This window comes from Haliotis cracherodii, unplaced genomic scaffold (genome assembly GCF_022045235.1).
Source record: "Haliotis cracherodii isolate W230 unplaced genomic scaffold, xgHalCrac1.p SCAF_5, whole genome shotgun sequence".
NCBI lineage: Eukaryota > Metazoa > Mollusca > Gastropoda > Lepetellida > Haliotidae > Haliotis > Haliotis cracherodii.
The window spans coordinates 16,588,765-16,601,374 of NW_027266308.1; the positions used below are offsets into that span (position 1 = coordinate 16,588,765).

At 44.1% G+C, this 12,610-nt stretch overlaps 1 protein-coding gene across 1 annotated transcript in view; it reads left to right on the forward strand.

Annotated features, from left to right (window-relative positions):
* LOC139444410 (adhesion G protein-coupled receptor L4-like) overlaps positions 1-11,839 on the forward strand; it is a 78,318-nt gene extending 66,479 nt beyond the window's left edge. The window contains exons 15-21 of the mRNA XM_071225382.1: positions 286-436; positions 1,274-1,340; positions 9,520-9,586; positions 9,891-9,976; positions 10,134-10,260; positions 11,529-11,675; positions 11,807-11,839. Of these exons, the coding sequence (XP_071081483.1) occupies positions 286-436; positions 1,274-1,340; positions 9,520-9,586; positions 9,891-9,976; positions 10,134-10,260; positions 11,529-11,675; positions 11,807-11,839 (678 nt within the window). The remainder of the gene's footprint in view (positions 1-285; positions 437-1,273; positions 1,341-9,519; positions 9,587-9,890; positions 9,977-10,133; positions 10,261-11,528; positions 11,676-11,806) is intronic.
* The last annotated feature ends 771 nt before the right edge of the window (positions 11,840-12,610 follow it).

A 12,610-nucleotide genomic window follows, 5' to 3' on the forward strand; every position in this document is an offset into this window, starting at 1 on the left:
GCAGAGTATTACATCGTCATTCTATTGTGATAAATGCCCTGGGTTCCGTTGTACAAAACAACCTTAGTGTTACACCTGTCGTAAATCTATGTTAAGGTATGGGAGTTACGATCACCATAGCGCTAAGATCACTTTGTACAACGGCACCCAGGACCCGTGTGTCAAAGCTTCGTCATAAATCTGATTCGAATGACTCATGTGCAAATGCAATTATGTGTGAATGGAGATATAATACACTGGCTATTCGAGCCTGGTTTTGTATGTGACTATTGGTCCTTGTTTCAGTCGGTGTGTCGGGTGATCGCCTGCCTCCTGCACTACTTCTACCTCACCGTCTTCTCCCTCATGCTGGCGGAGGGACTGCAGCTCTACCTGAAGCTCTACCTCGCCTTCAAGAAGGACATTAAGGTCACAGTGTGTCTGGTGTTGGGATGGAGTGAGTAATAGATACGTGATGTGGTATACGCCACAGGGAGCTGAGAATGCAAAGGGAACGTATACTGTTGAACTGATTGTATGAAATTAGATCTCTACGACTTATTATCCCACCACAACGATTGGCATCTTTACCAAGATCTAAGTGAATGAGGGGTTGAATGGTATTTTACACCATAGTTAGCATTATTCCAGATAATTACGTCAGACTGAAAATACAAAGAACGTTTGGACCAAGCAAACCTGTTGTTGCCAGCATGAACACGATCCACGCCGTCGGGGAGGATGGCCGCACTAATCGGACACACCAGTAAACACGAGGTCCGATCCTCAGGACTAGTTTTCTGTAATATGGCGTCCTATTTGACCTTTAACTCAAACCTTCTGTGCAATATACTCTGGTTTGGTTACGCATAAAACTATGATAAACGTATTGCACTGTCCTACCCGAGTGTCCACGGAGTAGCTTGGTGGATAAAACGTTCGTAGTCACGACGTGAAGCCAATTTACATTCCCCATTATAATAGGAACAAAGTGTGAAGCCCATTCCTGGGTGCCGTTGTACAAAGCAATCTTAGCGCTTCAGTGATCGTAACTCCCATACCTTAGGACAGTCGTAGTGCTGTTTTGTTTTGTACAACGGCACCCTGGTGATGTTGCTAAAATATTGCTTGAATATTGTTTGGATATTGCGTAATGCTTGAATATTCCTAAAAGCGGCGTGAAGCCAAACGCATTCTCTCGCTGCTGCACTGACCCGTCCTGTGTGAAACAATGTCGTGTTTGCATGGACTAATTTTCAGACGGTTAGTGATGTTGATACTGACGCTGTTCCAGGTCTCCCGTTGTTGCTGGTGGGGGTAGCAGTGGGTGTTGACCCGGATGGTTATGGAACTTCTTACAGGTTGGTGTGGATAGTTATCAGACCGTTGCCATAGTTACCAGAGGAGAGTTACCATGACTGGATATCATCTAGGGCGTACAACATGATGACAGTGTCTTCTGGTTTCGGGCGAGTTTCTTTGGAAATGTATGAATTATTGACAGTCATCACTCTAATGACTTTGCAGATTATTCGACATAACTGGTCAATCAGAGGTTTTAAATTACAATAAGATACATCTGATTTTGCGATCGTTGTACACAACGTTGAGCTTTGATGTTTTGCGGAGAGACATTTTAGAATCTGTTCTTTATGAAAGTTGATTGATAAGTTCTCAGCCTCACATAGAAGGCATTGCGTAACAGTGAAATATTTTGTTATGAACATCCCTCGTCTCAACTATCAATTTCTCAAAAGAATCTGTACTGAAATAGCCATGATGTGGAACATCTGATATATTTTTAAGCGGACGTCCACCACTGATAGTTAAATATGGAGATGGTTTCAAAGAAGACATGTGCTGACTATCATGGGAGAAACATCTGAAGACGTGATGGTTACGAGTGTCGGTTTTATCAGTTATTTAATCGAGGACTAACATCCTTGTCAACGGTTTTCCTATTTCTTATACGGCCGCTCAGTGGCCTTGTGGATTCTCAGGTCATACCAAAATACGTCAAAAGACGGTACATGTTGTTACCCCGCCTGGCACTTGGCATTAAGTGGCTAAAATAAGGACTGGTCGGCTCTTTCAGTAACTGTATCTGAGTGGGGTATCAATGTTAAACTGCATCTCAGTGAGGTAGCACTGTAACATCGACATCAGTCCGGACTAGTACAAGCAGCCACATGCTCCTCGCTATATATACATAATTATAGAAATATCAAACAATAGTTATCATTGTGTATAATTCTAAGAATACTACCTCTATTACATCATAGCCATAAATTCCTGTTTATGCTGAGAACCACACTACAAATGTTTTGTAAATTTTCAACAGACGTCCTCTTCACTGCCATCATATCTAATAGTTATGAGGGAAACCCTATTCCTCGCCAGGGGCGCCACTGCGCATGCGCAAGGCGGGAATCACCTCACTTCTTTCAACCCATTATCCTCATCAACTAGATGCAGATATTTGGGGAGGTGGGAGGGATTAATTCCTGATGTAATGGAGGTAGTATTCTTAGAATTATACACAATGATAACTGTTGTTTGATAATTCTTGTGAATACCCTACCTCTATTACATCAGAGCCAGTATACACCAGAGGGACCGGTGGGATCTGGTATCTAGCATCCCTTAGATATTTGGCTTTGTGAAGTGGTAACCCCAGGATTGTATGCCAAAAGGAGCCAAACGGAATATGTTAAATAGTCTACTTACAAGGCTAGACATAGTGAAAAAACAAACGTCATATAATGGGTATAATATCCATGTATATAGCCACCAATGTGATACTTAGACATATTATGACGTCACTTCCCGTGATGACGTCATATGTGACGTCACTTCCGGTTGTCATCCAATGCCCACGTTTGTGGTATATGTCTTCTATGATCTTTTATCACTTTATGACGTGGTTTTCCGTTATGCCCTTTTGGATAGTGATATCGTTTCGTATTTTGACGTTAGTCCGGCGCGAGGTCTCCCATGACGTCACTTCCGGTGGTAGTACATCATACATCCTAGATTATCATGAAGAAACCGTATATCACTTAATCCTTCGATCTCTGATTTCAGTGTTGCCACTTCACTTGTCTACTATACAATAGCAATCTAAGAACAAAGGTCAACTTGGCCTGGGTTCATGAGGTATTCTGGAAACTTCAGACACACACACACACAAACACACACACACACACACACACACACACACACACACACACACACACACACACACACACACTCTCTCTCTCTCTCTTTCCCCCTTTCTCGAGAAGAGGGGGGTACAAGGTTACTTGGAGACTATCACCTGGGTTGCCACCAAGGGTCCAAGTGTGTATAGTCCATCCAGATCGGTCTGTATGTCTCGTAATTAAAAGTTTGAGAACATGTTATGGGACTTCCACTGGCAGCTAGCTACGACTTGTTCAATGGATACTGTATTCCATGTGGCTAGACTTATTGCAAGGGCTCTGATCTCGTGAGGCCTGCAGCTTCCCCAAGTTGGCGGGGAGACTTGTGCCAGTTTATAGCTATCTGCGATAACCGATCTGAGCCATCCCGCTACAGTACCTTTGTTATGTCCTTTTCTGCGAGGGTTTGCAAGAGATGAAAAAGCGTTTTCTCTGCTTTCTGTTGGGTTGAGTTGCTGTAATGAAGTATCTCAAGGCTCTTATGGGACAAAGTAATCTGTCCGGATGGTCCACACTTTTACTTAAGGCTGGTATTGTGTATTGCCTGTTTCCGAGTGGGCCGAAGGTTGACGACTGGTTTTGGGCAATAAATTCTGGAAGTGATCTGAACGACACTGATTTTCGTTCTTGGGTATGAGTTACAGTGGAAATGTCAATAGTGTGCAATTCTGATACACGAGCCGCCGTATCCATGGCTAGGAGAAAAGCAGTCTTCCTGGAGACTAATAGTAATGTCGCACTACTCATTGGTTCAGAAGGTGGTTTCATCAATGCTGACAATACTATGGATAGATCCCATTTTGGAATTATAGGTGGTATTTTAATGTCCTCCAGTGCAAAGGACTTCATGAGTCGATTCAGTACTGGGTGGGTACCTATAGAAAGGCCATCGTGTTGTAATACAGATGCCAGGGCGGATCTATAGCCTTCGATAGTGCCATGTTGTAATTTCTTGTCGTTTCTGAGATTATCTTCGTTATCTCCACGTTTAAATGATTTCTCATTCTCCACTCAACAAACTTGTCCCATCTGTTATTGTATAGGGCAGATGATGCTGGTCTCCATGGGCTTGCCACTCTTCTTGCAGCTTAGATAACTTCCAAGCGTGAAGGTGGAGATTGTCGAGGCGGCCGTAAAATAGGTCCGTTTTCGGTTGTCTCAGTAAATCGTGACGTGACGGGAGTTTCAGAGGTTCTTCCACTAGGAGAGGTAGTAACCTTGGAAACCAAGCCCTGTTTGGCCATGTCGGGGCTATGAGAATCATGACACAGTCTGTCTCCTCTATTGTCTTCAGTACTCTGTCTAGAAGAGCCCATGGGGGGAATGTGTACGCAAACATTCCCTCCCATTCCATAGAGAGAGCGTCGACCTGGAGAGCTAGCGGGTCTAGTACAGGGCTGACGAAGACTGATAGTTTGTTGAGACATGTGGCGAATAGATCTAGGTTTGGAGTATCCCATAGGCAGGTTATCCACTTGAATATTTCGGGAAGTAGTGACCATTCCGTGGGTACTATCTTGTTTTTTCGGGATTAGGTAATCTGCTAGGATATTTAGCTTGCCCGGTATATGTCTTGCTTCGATCCTGCGAGTCTACCAAGGCAAATAAACGTGTAACCTCCTTCAATGAAGGCTGAGACTTTGTGCCCCCTTGGTGCTGTATGTAAGCGACCACGGTCGATTTGTCTGTAGCGATCTTTACTGACGAGTGGTGCAGACGATCTAGCCATGCTTCTAGAGCTAGATATATCGCTCTCATTTCTAGACAATTGATGCGTAACTCCTTTTCTTGGGAGGACCATTTTCCCTGTATGGTAACATCGTCCATATGGGCACCCCAACCCTCTCCTGGTGCATCTGTGTAGAGTTGATGTAGGGGTGTGGGATATGAGAGTGGAATACCTGGCATGACATTTTGACGAGTTAGCCACCAATGAAGTTCTGAGATTCGAACTTGTGGAGGTTGAATTAAGACTTCCAGCTCTAGGTCGTTGGTGGTATTCATCCAATTCTGCAGGGGTCGTAATTGTAGTCTGCCTCTGTAGGTTAGATCTTGGATAGATGTGAGCGTGCCGAGGCAAGACATCCACCAGCGTCTCGATTTGATGGGCTGATCGAGTGCGCTTGTTATCATGTGCTCTACTCTTGCATATCTATCCTCTGGAGGTACTAATATGCCCTTGTCGAGTAGAAATCTTGCGCCGATGTAGGTGATGTCCTGTGTGGGTACTAATTCTGATTTTTGAGGTTGAAACAGGAAACCTAAGTGTGATAGTAGTTGAATAAGGCACACTGTATTTATTCTGATTTGCGATTTGTCCTGATCGGCCGATAGGAAATCGTCTATGTATCCGTGTACACTGGGAAGTAGAATCCGTGAGAGGTGTCTGACTCCTTTAGGATGCTGATAGCTCCTTTTGCAAGTAGTTTTCGTATGGCCACTTCTGCTGCAATTAACTTTCGTCCTGATAGATGACTAGTCTTGGTCGTTTTAAGAAGTGAAGTTTGTAGCCTCTTCTTACTACTTCGAGAAGCCATGAGTCGTCTGTGATGGCCTTCCAGTTGGCTGAGTACTGCATAAGACGACCTCCGACTGGTCCCGGAATAGGATGAATGCTGAACTTGGGTAGTCTTGGGTCGATGTCTGTGAGACCGGCTAGTATTGTTGATCTTCTGTAGTTCTAAATAGTTGTCCACTGGGCAGGCAATGTCGGTAGGATCTGAAGGAATCTGTAGATCTCTGGTTGAGTCATTTCCGGCGTTATCCCCCTCGGAGACTGCTTCTGCCTCTGCTTCGTCCTCTCTGCGAAGTGGGATGATCATCTTTGGAGTTCCTATACTTGGGGTGAAACGAACCCCTACCAGAATTCACATGACGAGATCTAGGATTCTGTTGTTCATGCAGAAGATCTGCAGTCCGTCTCTGTATCTTGGATGCCAATGAGATCGTGGATTCTTAAAACTTCTGACTAAACTACCGGGCAAAAGAAAGTTTTCACTTTAAAAATATACTCACATGCAAAAGAAACACAAGTAGGTAACAAACACGGAACCATAAATTGATACGAGTTTTAGCATGTAGTGAAGCCTGATGGTGTTATCAATATTATTGGTTGCATTTTGGAAGCCCCGAGTAAAAACGCAACATAAAAAACGAATCGCCAAAACGCACCATTTCAATGAATATGTGGGTATCATGCACCAATTTCTCGCGAAATCGAAAATACATGAACTGTCACGAACTGTAGTGGGTATAAAACTGTGGCCGATTCTTGGACCTACCACTCCTTGGTCAACAATGCCACGCCTAACTCAAATTCAGAGAAACCAGGCTATCGAACGTTTGGAAGCTGGAGTGTCTGTCCAAGATGTTGCCCGTCATTTCAACGTCAACATAACCACAATTTACCGTCTCCTGCATCGATACAATGCTACACAGACCACAGATGACCTTCCCCGGAGCGGTCGTCCTAGGGTCACCACAACTCAACAAGATAGGCAGATTACCCGTCAACACCAGCGACATCCGTTCCTAACTGCCAGTGAAAGTGCTCGACAGACCATAGGAACACATAATCGACACATTAGCCGGGACACTGTGATCCGACGTCTCCGTTCCAACAACCTCAGATGTCACCAACCAGCACGTCGTCCTGTTCTCCAACCACGGCATCGACAAGCACAACTTCAGTGGGCACAGGGTCATCGCAATTGGCGTCATCGTGAGTGGAGGCGTGTCATCTTCTCTGATGAAAGTCGCTTTTGTGTCTCCCATGCAGACGGAAGAGTCAGAATTTGGCGACGTCGAGGTGATCGTTTCGCTGACAGAAATGTTGTGGAAAGGGATCCATGGGGTGGACCTAGCGTCATGATATGGGCAGGGATTGGACTTAATGCGAAACTTGGACCCATGTGCTTTCTCAATGTTGGTCAAGGTCGGGGACACGGCGTCACTGCTCAGCGTATATCGACCAAGTGATCAGACCCCATTTTTTGCACATCAGTGACAACACATTTTTCCAGCAGGACAACGCTCGTCACCATGTTGCCAGAGCTACCATGGCCTTTCTGCAACAACACAACATTCGTGTTCTACCGTGGCCAGCCCTCAGCCCTGATCTGAACCCCATCGAACACTTGTGGGATGAGGTTCAAAGGCGTCTGCACAATGTGCGCCCAGTCCCTACAACTGCCGATGAACTACGCACAGCTGCTCTGGATGTGTGCAGAAGGATCGTCAGACAAATCGTCTGATCCACTCAATGTACAGGAGATGTGTGGCAGTGATCAATGCTAATGGTGGTCACACCAGGTATTGACTGACATTTTGGGTATTGACCCGAAACTGTGTAAGCCCTTAACATTTGAAAAAGACAATGGATAGTGTTTCCCTCACAACTATTAGATATGTATTGGAGAAAACACGCTTACGCGGTTTTTCCCTCTCCCCAGAGCATCTATAACGAGCATCTATAAATGAGGCGCTTCATTATAGCGCTTCCTTGAAGACGTGATATCATAACTTGCACGTGAAATTCGCTGACTTTCCAGGCGTTCAAGAGCACTTGGATGTGTCAACAACAAAACACAACTAAAATACTTACTTTTAAATGAAAGTGAAATCTTCCGTTTCTAAATGTTTGTGTTGCAATACTCCACTTCTTTTAAACTTTTCAAAACCAAAATTCGCAAATCTTTAAGGTGTTTTTTGCTTTACAAGATTTTCGACTTAAAACAATCCAACTGTTACATAGAGGTAGTTGTGACGTAACGGCTAGCAGTTACTGCACGTGCAAATTGTGCAGCATTGATAATAAGCACTTGTTTAAAACCACGTATTTTACAACCTCGCTTTCCTTTCACCAGAGACTCTGAAGTGAGTGAGTGAGTGAGTGAGTTGGGTTTTACGCCGCTTTTAACAGTATTCCAGTTATATCGCGGCGTGTCAGCTTAATGTGGGAGGAAAGCCCCAAGTGATGCAGGTCTCAGGCGTTTACCACTTGGGTGAAACCCACGAGCACGGGTATGGTGCTGACAAACCTAGAAACATAATCGGGCGAACCGGGATTCGAACCCACAATCATAGGTTTCTGGCGTGTCCAAGGGACGCAATTCTGCACAGCGAATCGCGGCGCCTCAGACGACTGGGCCACCCGTGCCCCCTGACTCTGAAGTGGAAAGATGTGCGACGACGACTTTCATTTTGTTACCCAGTCTTCATTCACTGAAGAGGGGCGGTCGGGTAGCCTAGTGGTTAAAGCGTTCGCTCGTCACGCCGATGACCCGGGTTCGATTCCCGACATGGGCACAATGTGTGAAGCCCATTTCTGGTGTCCCCCGCCGTGATATTGCTGGAATATTGCTAAAAGCGGCGTAAAACCATACTCACTCATTCACTGAAGAAAGCGATAACTTTTCTTATCGATTTGGAAAGCCATTTACCGAAGAAGAACTTGATAAACGTTTGGAAATATGTGTATTGAAATTTTGAATTGCTACTTGTTGTCATTTTTTCAGTTACTTGGTTAAACCTGGGATTTGAGGTTTTAAGTAAAACCTCTTAATAGGTTTTTCTTTGAAAGTAAAACCTCACAATAGGTTTTAATACCTATAGGAAGAACTCTCTTACTTAATAGCGACCCCAATGAATAGGTTTATAAGTTGGCAGAGAAGAGGACGTCTGTTGAAAATGTATTAAAAAAATTGTCGTGTGGTTCTCAGCATAAACAGGAATTTATGGCTATGATGTAATAGACCTAGGGTATTCACAAGAATTATAGTGAACGCAACGTCATCACATTTCACTGGCCACACACCACGTGCCTACAATTGACCGGACATGTCATATTCAGAGGAGAGGAGGGGTTATCTAACAAAAACTACCTTTCTTCAGGTTTCCTTGAACAGACAGAACTGCGTTTTGAAACAGTGACTGAATAGATCCCTGGCCGCCGAATGTTAAGTGGTCATTCCTTATATATATAATAGTATTTTTATTTCAAACGATGTAGGGCACGGGGTTATTGATATTGTTAAATGGAGACAAAAGCGGGCAGTGCGCTATCAGATAACTTTTCGGTTTGATGGGTAATATCCTCATTGACGCATTGTGAAATTATAAAATCTTTAACAATTACTGATTAATTGTTTGATTTGTACATAGAAGTTGACTGATGACAAAGTAGACACAATGTATGGATAACAACGTTTCAGTAGAGATTCTTATACCTTGTCAAGCAAGTCAGCGGTATAAGGATCTATACCGAATCTCGCCTCTACAGTAAATAGAGACGTTGCTATCCATAAATAATGTCTACTTTGTAAGTACTGATCGTTTACAGCTGTTGGCTGTCGACATCAAGGGGCACTATATGGGGATTCGTGGGCCCAGCTCTTGCAACTGGTTTGGTGAGTGTAAATATACAGCTACTCCAGTACATGGTGCTGCGGCTGTACGTTGTAACAGCCAATCAGTCTGTCTTGTTATTTGGTTTACGGATCTCAATAAAATATGAAAAGTTTTCAAAACAATTGTTTTTTAATGTTTTTGAATATTCCTGGTCACGAATAATTATGGCAAACGTATGGCACTTCGTTGATTATTACATGTAGTTTACTGAAATCGTCGTTCAGTTCAAATGGAACCTAAGCCAACTTGTGTACATTTCAGATCAACGCGTGTGTAGTTCAGGTCAGTTTGTATATATTTCAGATCAACTTGTTTGTCCTGGTGCTGGTCATCAAAACATTTCTTAGTCTCAAAGTCAACGCTCGGAAGACAGACAGGCAGAAATTTCTGTAATGTATATTCTATGATAATTGTTTATGACAAAACTATTTAATGTATATCAGAACGCATGACTAGCGAACGCTTTAGTTATAAACATAATTATCATACCGATTTGGGCTGTAACATGCATATACTCTATAACCATACGTCCAATCCTACACCCAGGTCTAGCCTGAAGGCAGCCTCTGTGTTGTTGCCTCTGTTAGGCATCACCTGGACCTTCGGCGCCCTGGCCATCAACTCCAACACCGTGGCCTTCCAGTACGTCTTCGCTCTCCTCAACTCTTCCCAGGTACGTCATGGTTGGGGTCGAGAGGCTCATAAACTGGTATTGTTTTCTTCTTCTCTCAGGAAGTATGTTCTTACAGATCCTGTTTTTTGTTTGTTGTTTAATGCCCCTCTCAGCATTATTTCAGCCATATGGTCTGTAAATCATCGAGTCTGGACAAGACAATCCAGTGACTGACATCAGGAGCATCGATCCACGCATTTGGGATACGGTGCATCAACCAAGTCATCGAGCATGACTACTAGATCCCGTTACTCGCCTCTTACGACGAGCATAGTCCGGGACCTTCAGGGGTCTTACAGATCCTGAATTTTCCAACTCATGTTCTTCCTCCATTGAACATGACACCATTCTGACTCTGTGACCAGCAACATCAGATGACACACCCACACACTCATATAATTGAGAGTCACAATATGGCTGAAATATTGCCGATGTGACTTCAACTTTGAACCCACTCACTATTATAATTGAAACACTATTGAAACTAAACTCACTCACTCTGACCCTCAATGCTACACTATGGCCCTTTGTGTTTCAGTTTAGTATAGGTCCCGAGTACCCAATGTTGTAAAGCTGACTATTAGAGGTGGTTAAACTGTGCTACAAGGCTGATTATGGGTCATTATACCTGTAGATCATTGCCTCAAGCATTGCTTCCCTCGGTTTGGATACACTTACGCTTTGATGTTGCTGGACCATTCCAGACTGTGGCGTTAACATAACATTCACTCACTGGTTCCAAGCCTCGTGGGGGCGGTCGGGTAGCCTAGTGGTTAAAGCGTTCGCTCGTCAGGCCGAAGAACCGGGTTCGATTCCCGACATGGGTACAATGTGTGAAGCCGTGATATTGCCAGAATATTGCTAAAAGCGGCGTAAAACCATACTCACTCACTCACTCCAAGCCTCGTGAAGATTCCGGGTTAGAATTGGTTGTCAGCAACCCATGCTTGTCGTAAGAGGGGACCAAATGGACAACACAGATCTGTGAAGATATAGGAAGAGAATAGGTCTTCATCATCACATGTTTGTCATAAGAGGCGACTAACGGGATCAGGTGGTCAGGCTCGCCGACTTGGTTCATGCATGTTATCGTGTCCCAATTGGGTGTCAATGTTCGTTATGTCATTCACTGGATTGTTTCGTGCAGACTCGATTATTTAGACTTTCGTCTATGATGGAATATTGCTGAATGTAGCGTTAAGCAGAAAAAAGCACTGGTTCCTAGAGGGGAGACTTACAGTGTGTGACGGTGTGTTTGCCTCCTACAGGGCCTGTTTATCTTCCTGTTCCATGTGGTGTTTAACGACGAGGTGCGGACAGCCTACTGGAAGCGGCGGGGACGGATCCTGACTGTCCACTCTGTCAGCCACTCCCACTCCACCGCCATCTCTAGCACCTGTCAGAACAGGCGGAAGGCAAGTACTTGCTGCATTGCCATTGTATAGAGGGGAAGTGTGCGAATGAAGTGTTTATGTTGGTTGTCTGACATCAAAATGATATTCCATCATCGAATAGACAACAGTTGTAAATCTGATTTTTCTTAAAGGCTTTCGGCTTGATGACATCTACGCACATGTGAGATCACAGTCATACCAAGCATATGCAGACGGCAGCGCTCCCTCCCACTACACAAGTTTGGTGTTGACAGTAAAGTCTTGCTAACCCACAGCAACACATTGTTTTGGACTGTTTGTGCTGGACAGGGATGGAAGAGGTTGAGGATGACAACACTATCTATCTCTAATACCTTGTAGAATTTCATGTGTGACTGAGAAAGCTAGCATTAACATTGCTTTGGACAGTTATTGAATATTCATTACTGTAACCTGGTCAGGTTAATGTTGGAGGAAAGTAGATCTTGGAGATTTGCTTCAGTGAAACCAAGTTCAGTAATGGTCCTCCCAAACTAAGGATAGCAAGGATGGCACAAGACTCAACTCATGACCAGCAGATCCTGGCAAGGCAAGGGCTGCAACTCTGTACAAATATGCAGAAACTTAGACTACAGGGTTACCATAATAAAAAGTATCTGAAGAGATATGTATCATGATTGCGGTTGTGGTGACTGACGCTAAACAGGAGGTCAGGTGTGTTTTTAAATTAGGGTTGTATCCAATGCCATAGCTGTGTCCAGTACAAGATTTTCACTAATCATTTATCTAGCATGTTGTATTCTATGTGCAACGCCACCCCCCCCCCCCCCCCCCCCCCCACCCCCCCACCCCCCCACCCCCCACCCACACACACACACACTTCCATAAATCTGTATTTGAGTTGGGCTAGATGTGCTGCTCAGGTTTAGTAGAAAGAATATTCATGAATCATTCACAAGCTTCATATTTTGTGTAAA